The sequence below is a fragment of the Chrysemys picta genome, chromosome 1 (genome assembly GCF_011386835.1).
Source record: "Chrysemys picta bellii isolate R12L10 chromosome 1, ASM1138683v2, whole genome shotgun sequence".
Lineage (NCBI taxonomy): Eukaryota > Metazoa > Chordata > Testudines > Emydidae > Chrysemys > Chrysemys picta.
The window spans coordinates 47,746,617-47,765,264 of record NC_088791.1 but is presented as its reverse complement, the minus strand read 5'-3'; the positions used below and the strand labels follow the sequence as shown (position 1 = coordinate 47,765,264).

At 39.5% G+C, this 18,648-nt stretch overlaps 1 protein-coding gene across 12 annotated transcripts in view; it reads left to right on the top strand.

Moving 5' to 3' along the window:
• Positions 1–18,648, top strand: part of ST7 (suppression of tumorigenicity 7) — a 216,389-nt gene that overhangs the window by 148,527 nt on the left and 49,214 nt on the right. For all 12 annotated transcript variants that reach the window (XM_005285756.4, XM_024108954.3, XM_008172552.3 and 9 more), the window contains one exon: positions 12,018–12,132. In XM_005285756.4, coding sequence (XP_005285813.1) covers positions 12,018–12,132 — 115 coding nt within the window. The remainder of the gene's footprint in view (positions 1–12,017; positions 12,133–18,648) is intronic.

Below are 18,648 nucleotides of genomic sequence, written 5' to 3'. Positions count from 1 at the left end.
ACCCTTTCCTCAGTAAGAAATTTATGCTAAAGGATAAGGACTAGAAGAATAAGAAGGGATGGAGACAGAACTAAACTTCAAATCTGGCCAATTTTTATTGCACTTTCCCCTTACAGACATTGGGTTAGATCCTCAGACCTAGGTTTTGCCACCTTTACACTTCCCTGACTGTGGGGAATTTGGGCATTGAGCCAGTCACGAGACACACCGTAAAGCAACAGCCATCCCCAGGTCTTGACTCTGATACATGGAGGTCAAGAATGAGAATGGCTCTGAGCCACTGAGGGTTCCCCTTTACACAAAAGTCATTTAAGCCAGATTTACAGCTGCTTTGCTCCACCTATGTTAGAGCAGAGGGTCTAGCCCTTTGTTTTTTAAGAGGATGAATGAGCCTTGTCATTTCTTCATGGGAGACATGAACAATATTTTTATGAAGGAGTTCTAAGAACTTTAATATGTTATTGATGGTGTATATGTGATTGATGAGGGTGGTGGGTGGAATTATTCACCCTAAAGGAATAGAATATTAAGAATATGTTGTCTGGGGATTGCAGAATGTCATTGTCATGGGAGAGAGGCTGAAGGCCCTATTTGTGCTGGAATAACTGAAAACAGATTTCTTAAGACATGGAACACGAAGGAGATAAAGTTTTAAGGGGTGCATGATGCCATCTGGAAAACATGACTGGGACGTAGTGAGTCTTTGCCATTTTGAGAAAATAAAAGGGTATTGGCTGTTAAATTTCTTACACATATGAGGGCCATCTTGATAATATTACTGGTGTATTACACTGTGTTACTTGAATACTATGCACAACAGAAGACTGAGGTTCTGTTTGAGTGACCTTTCTGGAATACACCCAGAAAATGAATAGTTATTGATTTAAATAGGATTTGGGGTTTATATATTTGGTCATTGAGAGTGGAAAGAATATGTTACATAATACTGAATTTAAGATGTTTCAGTTTTATACATATGAAGAAGTTATTTGATTGTTGTTATGGACTATATCATCCGCTTATGATCTGATTAATCTGGTAATACTATTGTGTCACAGACTAAACTGACGAGCTTCAATTATTTTTTTCGGTGATGATATGCTGCTTTAATCTTGTACACATAGCTGAGTTGACTTTATCAGCATTACCAAGTAACACATAATTTGTATGGAAGAAGTGTATGCAGGTGTTGCTTTTATTTAAACATCTGCCAATAATTAATGATTTATTATGATTCTGATACAGAAACCAGAAGCCTGTCATTTTTCTAGACACAATGTGCTCAATTTTGATCTCACATAGGCCAGTGTACATATGGAATAACTCCATTGCAGTCAATTGAGCTACTCCAAGTGTATTCCAATCTGTGTAGAATATGGCCCAATATGTATATAGTGGATGAGAGATCTTACCAGCCATAATGAAGGCCACAGTTTGAAACCTTAGTATTATTTGTTGTGCTGCTTGAGTAAAGAAGATTTAAGTGTTCTGAGAGATTTAGTTTGGTTTGGCAAGCACAGAGATGATTATGTCTGATCCTGTTCAGTGTCCCAGGCTGTGGCCATGCCTATTGCAAAGTGGTATCTATGATATCTAATTAATTCCTATTTTAAGTAGAGGAAAATACTGTGATATAGCAGATGGTAAATGCTGATTTTAATGTTAAGATCACAGATTTCTAGTAATATAAAAAATTATAAGATAGTACTTATCATGTAACTGAAGCTGCCTAAAATAGTGCAGATTCTACTCTCTAACACTCAGAAAAGTAAAAAAGTTTACTGAATGCTATGTAGGTCCACCATTAGTGTCTTTAATGTTAGGTATGCTGAAAGTTGTTTTATCCAGGTGGCTACATCAAGTGATTGCCCTTTATGCACATGTTGAAAATGTATGTTTGTCCAAAAGAAGATTGTATTTCTAAAGAGTTTTCTTGGTAGCATCTACTACCAAGTTGGATGGATATATATATATATATATCAGATACAGTTTTTTGTGCTATCTATATACGGTGGTTCTGTTACGATGGTCCCCAGTCTCCTAGAGCTTGTGCACATCTTCATTCTTGCACTCCTCTCTGTCCATTTTCTTAATGTTTCGCAAATGGAGATTGTGAAGATTATTTATTTGTGCTGTTCCATGTCTCTGGAACTTCCTAGCCTTTTGTGAGCCAGTACGTTATTTCCTCTCTTTTAAATTTGACTTTAAAATCTTCCTGTCTTCTCTATCATTTAACTGACTTTCTCTAGAAAGTAGTTGGTATGCTGTGGATAAAGTAAAGTCTAATTTTGGGAGGAAGGGACGTTGAGGATAGTGATAAATGACTCTGCTTTCATGCTTTGTAATTTTACTAATCATTGGTGGAAAAAAGACTATGGTTATAAGTTATTTTCTGTTATTCCATTTGTTGCTCTTGTATGAAGCTGCAATTACAAAAATATTAAACATACATCTGGTACAATTTGGCTTCCACTGGTTTTTTGCAATATATCCATTTAAAACTTCTTTTTATTCTTTAAATGTGTGAATTTTTTGTACTGAACCACAAGACAGTGTCTAGACTATGGCATTATTGTAATTATATTTTTAAAAGGACACAGATCAAACTCTGAAAGGTTTGAACAGCCCTTTTAATCCTCCAGGTTAGCTAAGAAAGGACATAATGGCTGAAAGTTCAAAGATAGTTCTACAGAGGTCTCACATCCAATGACTTTATTCCTCTGTTGTATAGTTTGAGATTGTAATTGTTAACCTTGAGCCACACATACAATACAATACAATACAATACAATACCCCTATACATAAATATAATGTTACATGATCGGACTTGGCAATAGCCAGGAAATGGAGAAATGAAGCTGAAATTCCATATTTAATCCATCCCATAATCTCCCTCCTAAGTATTGGGGTCTTTAAAGTGGTGGTTTCTCAGTACCAATAGGGCAGGGCAGTTAACAGGTGACAGAAGACAGAATGCTACCATTTCAGATACCATTGCTAGTAACAGCATTACTAGGAGCTGGGATGGATGGAATTTCAGGTTTTCTTTGAATTTAACTGCAATTTTTTTCAGTTTAAGCCAAAACCTTAAAATTATTTTAGCATTCATGAATATGCTTAATTTAACACAGTGCTCTAAATGTGTTTTTGTTTGTTGTTTTGTTGGGAGCATATACATATAAACAACAAATAAAAATGGCATATAGTGTATTATAAAATATATATACATGTACATCGATAGTGCAGATAAAGGCTTAGGAGAATAAATGTGTCAACACCAAGTTATATACAAGATCATTTATCCACTTCCATGTTCCCCTGAGTCCCAAGGACTAGATGTAGGGCATATACTGTAACTTAAAACTGATTTCTGCATGAATAATGTATCATTGCTAATTGATGTATGGGAATAATATCATCACAGGGAGAAAATTGGACGCAAAATCAATGGCTGCATTCCTCGAGAACATTCAAAAATTATATCTAAATATAGAAAAATTGATGAGTGAAACATTCTGAGGGAAGGCTGTCCGCCTTCCATAAACCATCCTTGTAGAGATAAAACTTGTTCTTTATCCAATAAATCAAGAGGGGATTTCCATGCACAGAAAAGCATTTTTTTATGAATCAACACCCTAGCACATCCATCACAGAAATCATTAAACCTACACCCTGCAATATGGCTTGGGGTGAGACCGGAAATGTGACTCCAAGGAATAATGAGAAGACATGCAGTAATTTAAGATTTCTTTTCAGAATTCTTCTGTCAGTTTGTTATCCTAAAATACTAATTTCATATTTAAGATATTTTAAAATAAGTATTAATTATCTGGTAGTGCTAATATTTACATATATTAGTATAGCTAATGAACATCCTAATGAAAACCTATTTCACTTTCTATACATGCACATATTTTTGTGCCCAAACATCCAAATCAAATATAACATGAACTAATTACATTATCCAATCCTAATTTCATCACTAGAAGATGCTTTTGACTAGTTTAAATTCAAAAGAAAATCCCAAATTAGCCACTGTTACTACATTATGTATATGTTTATACCATAAAATGACCCATCTTAACATTTTAGTTTAGAGTGATGCTTTTATAGACATATTGGGCCAGTTCCTCTGCAGGTATAAACAGGCCCATTTACACCATCTGAGGATCCAACCCATTCTGTTGTGCTAAAGAACTGAGAGTGTTACATAGAAATTGTTAGCTTGCCCTGACCAGTGGTTAATAAGCTGCATTGACTTTAATAAGAGCTTTTTGGTTGATAGAGATACATAAGGGGAAGAATCCTTGTTAAAGCTTGATGCATGTTTTACTGGAATCTAGTCAATACTTGGTACAAGAGGTAACAGTGCTTCTGTTTTTTCCTCTGAGGTGAGGTTGTGCAGTGGTTGCCAGTAAAGAAGAAGCATTTACTTGTCATAGCATGAATCTTTTAAAAGGGAGATTAGGGAAGAGAGTTGAAAAATAGTAAACTGGATAATTTGATAAATGAAGATCTGTGATATCACTGAAAATAAATCTATTGATTTAGGGCTAGACCTGTGTCTGTTAGTCACAGCCCAGAATAAGCATGTAAGCAACATGGAGCCATACTGGCTGGGGTAGAGGAGTGTTCTGCCTCTGTGACCAGGGCCGGCTCCAGGCACCAGCTTGCCAAGCAGGTGCTTGGAGCGGCCACTCCAGAGAGGGGCGGCACGTCCAGCTATTCGGTGGCAATTCGGTAGACGGTCCCTCACTCCCGCTCGGAGCGAAGGACCTCCCGCCGAATTGCCACCGCAGATCGCGATTGCGGCTTTTATTTATTTATTTATTTATTGTGCCACTTGGGGCGGCAAAAACCCTGAAGCCGGCCCTGTCTGTGACCATGCTGTACAGAGGGAACTTGGCCAATATTACATCCTTTTATGGTCTTCAGCCCACTGCCCTTTGGGAGCTGCTCACACCATGTAGTTGGTGTGGGGGAGGAGGGAACAGGACCTCCTTATTGCCCCTCAGGGCAATACGGAATTTGGCCTTTAGTGAGCAGGTTTATAAAGATAGGTTTTAGGGGTGGGTGAACAGGGAGATTGTTCTGGACATGAGCTTCTGGGGAGGTGCCACACTGCTGTGCTGCTTGGCCTTTTCTTTTTCTGTCTTCTCTGGTGATTGGTTGTCTGTTTGTTTGTATTGCTTGGCCGCTGAGAGGGTGGGGCGCCGAAAATGTTTTCCACCCTGGCTGGCAAAACACGTAGGGCTGGGCTTGCTAGTGAGCATCTAGCAGTATTGTGTTTCAACCGATAGCAAGGTTTGTATTCCAAGCTGTTGATTAAAGGCACACTTTAATTGCTGACCTATCTTTATAATGTTTCCATCAAGGTGGTTTTACTTTCTGGCATTCTTATTATGACTGAAAAGAATTTTAAATAAAAAAGCAATAACTTGCAACTTACTGTGAGACTCACATAACAGGTGAACACATTATCTAGCAAAACATGTTTTCTGGTTTGTTTGCAGTGAATCTTGGGGTAAGCTGAGTGGCTAATTGTACAGGTTTTTATTTTTGTAGCTGCTGCTTAAATTGATTTCATGATAACTGTTTTGCACTTCTTCACCTAAGACCTTTCCTTGATGGAATCTGTGTTAACACTGTCAATTTGTAGGTCTAGCAGTCCAGACAGCCCCCTTTACTGTGTTGCTGTATGATGCAAGGTTTTCTCACTGCGACAGAACCTAATTAAAAAAAAATCAATGGTTGATGTCAGCAAGAAGTAAAGTGAACCACAACAAGGAGAATGTTACTGGACATAGAACATCTATAATTGGCTGCAGCTTTTCATTTTGTTCCCTAACAAAGAGACAGCTAGTCTGATAACCATTATTCAGTCTCGGGGAACTGGGGTGATCACTCTTAATTCTTCAGAAGGGCATGTTTGTAACATGCTCTGTGTGAGCTTTACATCATTATTTACTTAGGGCCAGATTCTGCATCCTTACTCCAGTTGAGTAGTATCACCATGTAAGAGCCACCGTGGCTTAACCATGTAAAAGAAGCAGAGAGAGATAAAAAGGCATCTTTTAAAAAGTGGAACTCAAATCGTAGTGAGATAAATAGAAAGGAGCATAAACACTGCCAAATTAAGTGTAAAAATGTATTAAGAAAAGCCAAAAAGGAGTTCCAAGAACAGCTAGCCAAAAACTCAAAAGGTAATAACAAAATGTTTTTTAAGGACATCAGAAGCAGGAAGCCTGCTAAACAACCAGTGGGGCCCCTGGACAATCGAGATACAAAAGGAGCACTTAAAGATGATAAAGTCATTGCAGAGAAACTAAATGAATTCTTTGCTTCAGTCTTCATGGCTGAGGATGTTAGGGAGATTCCCAAATCTGAGCCGTCCTTTGTAGGTGACAAATCTGAGGAATTGTCACAGATTGAAGTGTCACTAGAGGAGGTTTTGGAATTAATTGATAAACTTAACAGTAACAAGTCACCGGGCCCAGATGGCATTCACCCAAGAGTTCTGAAAGAACTCAAATGTGAAATTGCAGAACTATTAACTGTGGTTTGTAACCTGTCCTTTAAATCAGCTTCTGTACCCAATGACTGGAAGATAGCTAATGTAACGCCAATATTTAAAAAGGGCTCTAGAGGTGATCCCGCAATTACAGACCGGTAAGTCTAACATCAGTAGTGGGCAAATTAGTTGAAACAATAGTAAAGAATAAAATTGTCAGACGCATAGAAGAACATAAATTGTTGGGCAAAAGTCAACATGGTTTCTGTAAAGGGAAATCATGTCTTACTAATCTATTAGAGTTCTTTGAAGGGGTCAACAAACATGTGGACAAGGGGGATCCAGTGGACATAGTGTACTTAGATTTCCAGAAAGCTTTTGACAAGGTCCCTCACCAAAGGCTCTTACGTAAATTAAGTTGTCATGGGATAAGAGGGAAGGGCTGGTTAAAAGACAGGGAACAAAGGGTAGGAAGAAATGGTCAATTTTCAGAATGGAGAGGGTGTGGTGTTCCCCCAGAATCAGTCCTAGGACCAATCCTGTTCAACTTATTCATAAATGATCTGGAGAAAGGAGTAAACAGTGAGGTGGCAAAGTTTGCAGATGATACTAAACTGCTGAAGATAGTTAAGACCAAAGCAGACTGTGAAGAACTTCAAAAAGATCTCACAAAACTAAGTGATTGGGCAACAAAATGGCAAACAAAATTTAATGTGGATAAATGTAAAGTAATGCACATTGGAAAAAATAACCCCAACTATACATACAATATGATGGGGGCTAATTTAGCTACAACTAGTCAGAAAAGAGATCTTGGAGTCATCGTGGATAGTTCTCTGAAGACATCCATACAGTGTGCAGCGGCGGTCAAAAAAGCAAACAGGATGTTAGGAATCATTAAAAAAGGATAGAGAATAAGATGGAGAATATCTTATTGCCCTTATATAAATCCATGGTATGCCCACATCTTGAATACTGCATACAGATGTGGTCTCCTCATCTCAAAAAAGATATACTGGCATTAGAAAAGGTTCAGAGAAGGGCAACTAAAATGATTAGGGGTTTGGAGCGGGTCCCATATAAGGAAAGATTAAAGAGGCTAGGACTTTTCAGCTTGGAAAAGAGGAGACTAAGGGGGTCTAGGATAGAGGTATATAAAATCATGAGTGGTGTGGAGAAATTGAATAAGGAAAAGTTATTTACTTGTTCCCATAATATAAGAACTAGGGCCACCAAATGAAATTAATGGGCAGCAGGTTTAAAACAAATAAAAGGAAGTTCTTTTTCACACCACACAGTGAACCTGTGGAATTCCTTGCCTGAGGAGGTTGTGAAGGCTAGGACTATAACAGGATTTAAAAGAGAACTAGATAAATTCATGGAGGTTAAGTCCATTAATGGCTATTAGCCAGGATGGGTAAGGAATGGTGTCCCTAGCCTCTGTTTGTCAGAGGGTGGAAATGGATGGCAGGAGAGAGATCAGTTGATCATTACCTGTTAGGTTCACTCCCTCTGGGACACCTGGCATTGACCACCGTTGGCAGACAGGATACTGGGCTGGATGGACCTTTGGTCTGACCCACTATGGCCATTCTTATGTTCTGTGAAATAACCAGTTTTGAGTTAGGGAGACAGCTTCTGGCCCTCGCATTTTTCTGGTTATATTTTCTTTGTGGCAGACAGGAAAAACATAAAAGGTTTCTGATTCAGGTGGCTGAGGAGAATTATAACTGCAATTTACATCATTCAGGTTTTTAGGCTGTAGCCGTGCCTTTATTCACAGTAGCCACTTCCTTGTAGCGCCTTACAGGGCAGGAATTATAAATTATAACTCCTTTCACACTTGACTACATACTGACTGTTACTTCAGTCCTCACTCTACCTCTTCTGAAGTGAGTTTCCTTATCTCTGGAGTGTGCTGTAGTATTAATTCGCCACTAACAGCCACTTAAACCAATCCAGGCTGTTTTAAGTAAAGCGAAAGCTATTAAAAATAACAAGAAAATCACAAATAAAATAAACTTTCTGTGGAACATGAATACAACTAGACTAAACACTGCAGAAAGCCACCTTAGGACCACATGCGTAAAAGCTCTCGGTCTGGACTCTCAGTGCCCTCATTCTTTTGTATAGTGGAAGGATTGATCTGTTTTTCATCACAATGCTGCTTCATTCTATATCCATGTCCATCATTGCTAGGACAAGGTTAGATAAAGTTTTTGTTCCTATTCTGCACAAATTAAAATCTCGCCCAGAATAATGATATTTGCAAATTACTGTGCACTTTTCAAACTTAAACTTTAAAAAGTTATTAGTATCAAAATAAGCGACATACATTCCAAATTTAACAACTGCAACTAAATCCTTCTGAGGTTTACCCACAATCAGAATACAGTGTCAGTCTTGATTATATATTTCAAACACTGAAAAATGGAATCTCTTTTTGTATTAAAATTTCTATCCACCTTTGTTGGAATCTATTCTAATATTAATTTATACAATTTTAGAAGTGTCTTTCTTTCTAATGTGCTGTAGCTATCAGGTGTAATAATGAAAAATCATGTGCAGTTCTAACCTTTCCATCAATTTTATAAAATATTTTAAAAGTACCCACTGTAAATATTACTTTTGAAAAATCCCAATACTGAATTTCATTATATACATTTTACACTGTCTGTAACTGGTAGAAGCAGTTAAAAATCACAAAGAGGATAAGAAACAAGTCCAGTAGAATCTAATCTGAATCCTAAACTGTAAACTCTGATTATCTGAAATTGCACCTGAAATTGCACCTGAAATTATTTTTTCTTCTGACGAGCATCAGTGTATTGAGAACTCTTCTATACATCAAGACCCCCACTTATCCAGATAAACCAAGGCCTCTTGCTCAATTTGGAAAAATGTAGTCAATAATCAAACAAGAAGGAGATTCATGCAATCTGCCAAGTTTTGTTCTTGTTTTCCTCAGGATCAACTCCTGATGTTGAAACTGTAGGAGTTTTACTACAATAGCTCAGAGTTTATTACCCTCTATGGATTACCCCTCATAAATCCAGTGAGCTCATTAAATACCTGTATCTGTGATTGTGACTCTCTAACCAAAAGTTCATGTGATCGCAGTTGTACAAATATCAACAAACAAAACACTGTCCTCTTCACCTTCTGTATAATCCTCCAACCACAGCAAGGACAGTGCAGTGCAGGGGGGGGCAGAACAGTGCCAATTTACCACTTCACTCCCACTTAATCCTAGGGTGACCAGATAGCAAGTGTGAAAAATCAGGACGGAGGTGGGGAGGTAATAGGAGCCCATATAAAAAAAAAAAAACCCAAATATTGGGACTGTCTCTATAAAATCGGGACATCTGGTCACCCTACTTAATCCTCAAATACAGTTTAGGTAATTTATACTTGGCCCTCTGCACAGGGATGAATTTCATCCTGTGAGCTTGGCACTTCGATTTGTCTATTAGCAGCCTCTTCCTGATTGGAGTTAATTCCCTGTTCCACATGTTCCAGACTTTTTCATACTCTTCCACCATTTTGCTTATAGACTGGTATATTTTTGCCTGTATTGCTGATTTGGGAGATTATAATTAGTTGGCTCTTTCCAGTTTCTTTAATTATATCTTCAAAGGAGGATTAATTCATTTCCTCAGATTTTTCAGATGTGGTTTATAGTTTTTACTGTGTTTTCCCATTTTAAGTTTGAGCTTGTGGGCTAACTTCATATCATCTCATTAGTATTTCTCTTCTTACGCCCCTATGGAGAAAAGTGTTAACATTCATCTGCAAATTTCTGATGTTTATTTATAATTAACTTAGTTTGATTTACCAACAAGTGTATAATTGGCATCAGTGCCTTAGTACCTTGTACGTTGTATCATACATTTAATCTATTACAAATTACTAGAACAGTACCTTCTTGTAGAACTCCTGACAGCCTCTCCATCAATTGGAGTTTGAGCCTTGGCTCCAGATAAACTTAACTCAGAGCAGAACTAGAGGGCACGGGGATGCAAAGATTGGGTGGACATCATCTTTACATCCCCCAACCCTGGAGCTGGCAGTGGGCCAGTTCAGTTATGGTACACATTTGAGCATCTTCAGAGATGCTCTATCTTACACTTGGCTTCCATCGCCCCCCAAGAAACCCTTTCAGCAGATGGGGATCAGTGGAACTCAAGGATGGCCTCAAGGAAGCAGGTGCCTGGGGTGGCCAATAGAAAGGGGCGGCAGTCCGTCCATTCTTGGGGCGGCACGTCCGGGTCTTCGGCAGCAATTCGGCGGCAAGTCCTTCACTCCCTCTCTTTCTCTTCGGCAGCACTTCGGTGGCAGCTCAATCAGGGTTTGGTTTTGTTTTGTTTTTTTTCTTCACCGCTTGGGGCGGCAAAAAAGCTGTAGCCAGCCCTGGATGCACCTCTCACACCCTTTACTTTGGGGAGCAATGGAGCTAAAAAGGGCTGGCAATAATTTAGCTACCCTAGTTTTAGGCCAGATAGAGAGCCTACCATGCTCCAGCACAAAACAACCACAGTGAGGGCCCAAATCCCTTAATACTACAATTTGTAGAGTATCACTTTAACATTAAAAAAATGACACTTCTTTAATTGGTTCATTTTCTAACTGAGCAATAAAACAGAGAAATTAATTTGCACTGAAGTTGCTAAGAGATGTGGAATCATATGGCAAGCAGAGTAAAGGATGTTATTTATTTATCAAGTTCAGTTGGCTGGCAGACAGTTGGTACTACACACAGCAGAATTTGGCCAGCATTCTGACAATCTCTGATCTTCCTAAAGGACCAATTCATCAAATCAGTCCACTTCAGTCACAACTTAGCACCCACTAAAATAATGTCTGAGCCTCTTCCTTATACAGGGTGTCATTCAATTTGTTATAAGATATGGATTCTTAAGCCATGGTAGTATTAAATTAGTATTAAGGCTTTATCTAATTTCAACTTTGGGTCAAGCATTTTTTAAGCTGGATTGGCCGAAAACATGTTTAACTTCCATTGTTAGTACTATGCACAATTCTGTTGATATATGATAAATAATAATAATAACAAACTATGAAGCATAGTAGAGGTGTAGGTCTTTCTCATTTTATTATACTTTGATTTTTTTCTATGTATTTTCTTTGTTTTCCCCCATATCCATCAGGGGGAGTTAATACTAAAATATACAATCTAAAGGCGCTTTTTAATTTAATCTTCTTCTACAATAGAATAATACCCCCTCACTTTTTAAAAAGGCAACAAGTCATTGAAAGGGAATTGTCTATTCAGATAACCCTCTTCTTGGACTAATTAAACCATATGCGAGGCATGTTGTTTCCAAGGTTCTTGATCCAAATGGGAGTCTTTCCAATGGCATTAGAGGACACTGTATGAGGCCCAAGAGCAGTGGGGCTGAATGATTTTAATTAGACATTTCAGTAAATTTTGAATGAAAATCCGCATTCCATACAAATAATCTAACCCTTTTTTTATTACTGTTTTTAGTTAATGAAGGAGTTTCCTCTGCTAAGCATGTTCAACATCCATGAAAACCTGCTAGAAGCTCTGTTGGAGTTACAAGCATATGCAGATGTTCAGGCAGTTTTAGCAAAATATGATGGTAAGTCCAACTATTTATATGTATACATATTGTATACACACACACATACACACACACACCGTATGTGAAATGAACACTGAAAAGTTACTACAGAGAACTTTTTCCAGAGGGTCTGGCTAGAGAATCTTGCCCGCATGCTCGGGGTTCAGCTGATCGCCATATTTGGGGTCGGGAAGGAATTTTCCTCCAGGGTAGATTGGCAGAGGCCCTGGAGGTTTTTCGCCTTCCTTCGTAGCATGGGGCGGGGGTCGCTAGCTGGAGGATTCTCAGCGATTTGAAGTCTTTAAATCATGATTTGGGGACTTCAACAGCTGAGTCAAGGGAGAGAATTATTCCAGGAGTGGGTGGGTCAGCTTTTGTGGCCCTCATCATGCGGGAGGTCAGACTAGATGATCATAATGGTCCCTTCTGACCTTAGAGTCTATGAGTCTATGTTTGTAAAGTAAAACGTTCAAAAGTTAGGAAATGCCAGAATGTAGGTTGCTTGTGCACCTTTAATTGGGATCCCTTGTGTATATGATACAGTCTTTAATTACATCATCACATACTGTATTTTCCACAGGACCCCTGTGTCATTCAGTGCAGAGGTGGAACAATGCTCTCTTAAGCACTGTTGGGCAGTTCTTCAATATTTTGTTTTCTATTGTTTGTTCAGTGTGTCACCCCAGGCCTTATTTACTGCAGACTATTCAAAGCTCGCTTTGAAAACAGAATTAATAATTTCCCCATATATGTTCCTTGATGTTCATTACTACAGTATCTGAGTGCTTCACAAGCATGAATTAATTTATCTTTCCATCACTTCTGTGAGGTGAGGGAGTGGCATAATCCCCATTTTACAGACACCATGCTGAGGCACAGAGGGATTAAGGTAATTAAATTTCCACTACTTTTGGGTACCCAATTTGAAACATCTAGAACCTGATTTTTCAGAATACATCATGTTACATAACACTTTGTATGTTCAAAGCACACCTCCCATTGTCTTCAGTTGCAGCTGTGAACACTCAGCACTTCTGCAAATCAGACCCCAGCATGTCAAGTCAGGCACCCAGAAAATGAGGAACACAGTTAGTTGAGTACTTGTGAAAAGTTTGGTTTAAGTGACTTGCACAGCACCACACAGGCACTCTGTGGCAGAGGCAGGGATAGAATCCAGTTTTCCAGGGCAGCATTCAACTGCCTTAACAATGAGACAGTTCATCCTCTTCATGCAGTCCCCTGCCTCATTCACTACATGCCTTCCAATTAAAGAAAGGATGGTCCAATGGTTGGGGCATTAGCCTAGGACTTGGGGCAATCAGGTTCAATTCCCTGCTCCCCCACAGGTTTCCTGTGTGACCTTGGGAAAGTCATTTTATCAATCTGTGTCTCAGTTCCCCATCTATAAAATGGAGATAAATGCACATCTCTACCTCACCGGGACATTGTGAGGGTAAATACATTAAAGATTTTCAGGCGCTCAGATACTACAGTGGTGGGGGCCATATAATAATAATACTACACACCTTCCAACTTCTGCACCAAATGAAGCAGGGATCCTACAGACAACAGTCTCCTTTACTACACAACGCTTAGTCATTTCCAGAGCAGGTCCAGTCCATGCACTGAATGGAAAAAATAGTATGTGATCATGTAATTAAAGACTTTGTCATAATGGATGTGCCCAAGAGGGCCAAATTCTTGCACCTCCTGAGTGCCTCTGAGTTCTTGACTTTGCAACCGTTGCGACATTTTGTATGTAATTTCTTAAGTTTGTTTTTTCAGTTTTCTTTTTTATAAAAATTCCATCCTGTGACCTCATATTGAAACTCATATGGGTCAGCCTGGTTGGAACTTTAGACTACCACACAGATCCGCTACACAGTCTTCTGTGTGGTCACACTTAGAGGGTGATGAGACACACTTTGCCAGTGGGTTTCACAGATATTTGCTAACAGCAAAAGAATGCGGAGACTCAGGACTCTTGGGTTCCATTCCAGTCTTGGCAGGGGAGTGTTCTGTAGTGGGTACAGAGCCTTTTACTTGTTCTCCCCAAACGTGCCCCCTTCTGCTCCATCCCCTCTGTTCCAGTCCTGTCTTTTCCTCATCCCTGACTGACTCCTCATCCCACTCCCATTCTTCTTCCTACCCAGCCTCAGTCTTCACTCCTCAGATTTCTCATTCCAGTCCCAGTCTCCTTGCCAGTCAGTCCCAGCCCCTCCTCCCGGCTTCTTATCTGATATGTTTCTCCCCTTCCCAATCCTCATTAACCCCCAGTCCTAGTCTCCCTGCGCAGGCTCTCAGTATCCCCTCCCTCCTTCCCTGGCTCCTTATCTCATTCTCTCCCCTTCCAGACCTTTTGTCCCTGTCTCTTTGCCCAGCCATTCTCAGTTCTCTCCTCTCCCCTCCCACATCCCATTGTCAGATCTGCTTCCCCGCACACACTTTTTCCTAGTCTCAGTCTCCATAGTTTAATAGTCCCTCAATCTCCTTGTCCAATCTCAATGTTTCCCCCTCCAGCCAGCTGGCTCCCAGTCCCCCACCATTTCTCTCACCAGCTCCCAGTCCTCCCTCCCACAGCTCCCAGTCCCAGCCTCCTATCCCAACCAGTCCCAGCCTCCCTTCTCACCCCCGCTCTCCAGCTCCAAGTCCCAACCTTTCCAACCTCTCAATCCCCTTCTCCTTGCCCAGCCAATCCCATTTTCTCCCCTCCACAGTTTTCAGGCTCATCAGAGTTCTTATCACAATCTATTCCTTTCCCTCTTCCCTGGGCTGGCTTTTGTCCCCTCTGCATTCAAATCAGATGGCTTCCTCCGCCATGTTACTTGGGCAGGGGGACCATTGAGAGCATAGGAGGAACAAGCTCCCTGCTCCCAGTTCCAGTGCTCAGACTCACCCAGTTTTCATGTAGCAGCTGTGAGGAGATGCAGCATACTCAGACATTCTGCAGTCTGGTCATATGTAGGAGCTATGAGGGGATGGAGCATACTCAGTTGCTCTGTGGAGATGTAGCATGTGCAGTCTGGTTAGCACTAGGGGCTGTGACAGGCTCAAATATGCTCGCTCAGGATGGAACATTTGAAGAGTTTAGCTGCTGTAATTGAAGAAGACGCTACTGAGTATGTGCGAACAGTGAGTTTTCAAAGGATTATAACTTCGGTGAATTTTCACAGGGGCCACAAAAAATCACATCCCTGACACAAACGTAGACTTAGAAGAATTATATTTTTATCAGTAAATGTCAATTTCACTGTACACACACAAAGTGACAAAAAATATTTTCGTAAATAAAAATCCAAATAGACAGATGGGCAAAGTAAGAAAAATGCTGCTTGAGAACTTATTAGAGTTTGATTTAAGGATAGGTTGATTTAAGGATGTTTACTTTGCATATTTTGACATGTGATGTTGACAATTTGCAGGCTAACTGTTATGAAGCTTTAACTCTTTGAATCTCAATGTCTGCTGTCATTAAATAATTATTGTCTGACCCTCGCACCCCTACGCCCAATGTCCCACAACTGTGGAAATGTAAATTGATAAAAATCATAAAAAATGCTCAAAACCCAAAATGTTGCACAACTGTGAAAATGTAAATCAACTCAAATTGAAAAAATAATGATTAAAAATAAACATTGATATTCTCTGTCCAAATCATAAAAAAATAAAAATGGAATTCTGCCAAGCCTACACAAAAGCCCCCCTCCTGCCAAATGTCCCTGCTCTATAGCCTGGGGGCACTAAAGCTATTCAAAGCAAAGGCTGCCTGAGGCAGACACCCAACTTGTAAAATTTCAACCCAAACGCTTAACTTCTGGCAAAGTTATAAGCCACTAAAAATAGGCTCTTATCATGGGAGGTGTCCGTCAACCATAATAAATAGACGACGCTACCAGCCCTGACTATAATATGTGTGTTTTCAATGCTTAATCACCATCTTGCAGTTGAATCACTGTAAGCAGTGGCAAAATGTCCCACCACTCTTTGAATGTCACACCACTGCACATCTAGTAGTACTAATTACCCTGGGAGAGGTTTTTATTGGGTATAATTTGGTTGGGAGCAGTGCAGTGGAAAAGAAACATCTACCAAAATGATAACCTTTTTACTCAAAGGTCTTTCTTTTGCTTTCCCCTCTTTCAGAAATTCCTATCACTTAGACATAGGCCCGATTACCACGGTATCTCAGCACCTTATACTCTTTAATGCATATGAGTAACCTTGTGGATTTTAAAGCACTTAGAAGAGTTGAGCTTGAAACTGAAAGCTGTTCTAAACCTGGCAGTCTGCTATAATTTATCCTCACAACACCCCTCTGAGGTAGGGAAGTCCTATTATTCCCATTACCATACTCAGGTCTGTGGCAAAACAGGGAATTCAACCAGAATCTCCCAAATCTCAGGCTAGCATTCTAACCACTGAGACATCCTTCCTCTCTGTTTGTTCATACTAAGGGCCCAATCCTGGGCAGTGCTGAGCACTTCCTGAGTTGCAGTGTTTACCTTCAACTCTCCCTGAAGCCAGTAGGACTTGAGGGTGCCATCATCTTCTAGAAAACACTTGGCACATTCCAAAATTAGGCTGTAAGTTTAAAAGAAAAGTATATGTGGATGGTAAAAGCCTGTAGGGAAATTTGATGCGGACCCTTTCCCCTGTCTGTGTGGACCCACATATTATACATATATAAAGGCATATATGTATATTTAACACACACGCACAAGGACTCAGCAAACAACAGTTTAACCAGCATAACTCTTAGAATTCATGAGTCTCTAAAGACCCTTTTTAGAGGAGTCTCAGCTCATTTTAGAACTCATCAGCTTTATGTGTTGTAAGATTTATTGGAACATAAAACAATGAACTCATTTATACTTCCCTATCTGCAGTTTCTATTGGTCCCATTCCACTGTCTTTATTCAGCTAAGACCAAACCTGATTTATTGTATTTTGATAACACATGAACAAATTATTTCCGAGAGCAGTCTCTCCCCCCCACCCCTGGCTAAAAACTTGGATTGCATTCTTTAAAATGTCAGTCTTTGCGAGGAGACATACTACTTTACCAATGACCATGTGTTGAATTTGTTTATATTATGTACCTGGCAACAGAGATGATGTCCATACTCATTATTCACGGAAAATGTGCCTCATTAGTAGCAAGATATGCACTGTTGCTGAGCTACATCATTATGGTTTCAGAGTTCAGTGTCTGTCAATAGAGTGCAGATGACCTAAACACTATTGAATCCTAAAAGGATTTTTGGCTCTGGCTCGACACACATCTATGTTATTTACAGCAAAAATACTTATGGCTGCTGAAGGGACTAGTCTTCTGAAAGAATAAGCAGCTAGGATTCATAGTAAATAAAACCTCTATGCCCCTCTTGCCTTACTTTTAAAATGGTTGTTTTCCAAGGGAGCAGTCCTGTTTTTATGGTCCTGAGAGCAAATGATTTATTAACCTCAGTGGGCTGCCAGTTCTTTCGAGGTTGCCGTTGGCTGGTAACCTGGGCAGTATGTGAACACAGAGATCTTTCAGACAGTTGAAAGTTAGACTTTAAGAGGGTGGATACTCTTTTACTTAGTTATGTAAATGTTCTCTTTTCTCTCTCTCTCTTTTTTTTTTTTTTTTTTTTTTGGTCAAGGGACAATTTTTTTTTCCAGTTTAAGATTACTGAAAATGTGAGCCTTCTGGTTTCCAGAGGAACATATTCATAAATACTGTCTCATTCTCCTTTCACTTACGCCGTAGGTATATACGAGTAACGCCACTGAAGTTGATGGAGATATATTGGTGTAAGATCAGAATTAGTGACAGGAGAATTCAGCCCATCGTACTGATAGAAAAATATACTTCTAAATATTTATGATCTCATTCTGATCTAACCTATACCAGTTTTCCTCTGGCATATTTAATTCAGTGGAGTTGCTCCAAATTTACACTGTTGTGAAATCAAAATCAAGGCTTTAGAAAAAATTGTATCTAGAATTTGAGTTTGCTTTATAGAAGAATGTGCATGGAGCATGATTGTTGATCATGTTCCTATTTGGGCCTAACCCTGTAGTCATGACATTGCGTTACTTGAGTGAAACTCCCATTGAAGTCACTGAACGCAAGGACTGCAGGTTTTGGCTTTTTATGTTAGTGAATCCAAACACTCTTTAAAATAATAATAACTGTTTAGGGATACTTTTTTCTGTTCCTATATAATTTCTCTTCATCCTTACAGCCATAAAAGCAGTTCTATGAACTGAGTAAATTCTACCAATGTTGAACTTGAAGGCATTCCAACAGTAAGAATTTTTGGTATCAGTAAAACAGGTTACCAGAAAGCCCCCAGTACAAAACCCGCAATGACACTGGCTCGGTTCCTCAAGGACACAATTTCACTGTTATTCCATATTTCTTTTCCACAGCTTCACTTTATTAGCTCCTCTCAGTTCTCAACATTAAGAGCAATCATATCAAGTTTTTCTGCTTGGTAGAAGATACCTCTGCTTTCTCAGTATGGCTGCCCCAATGCAAAAGGGTTT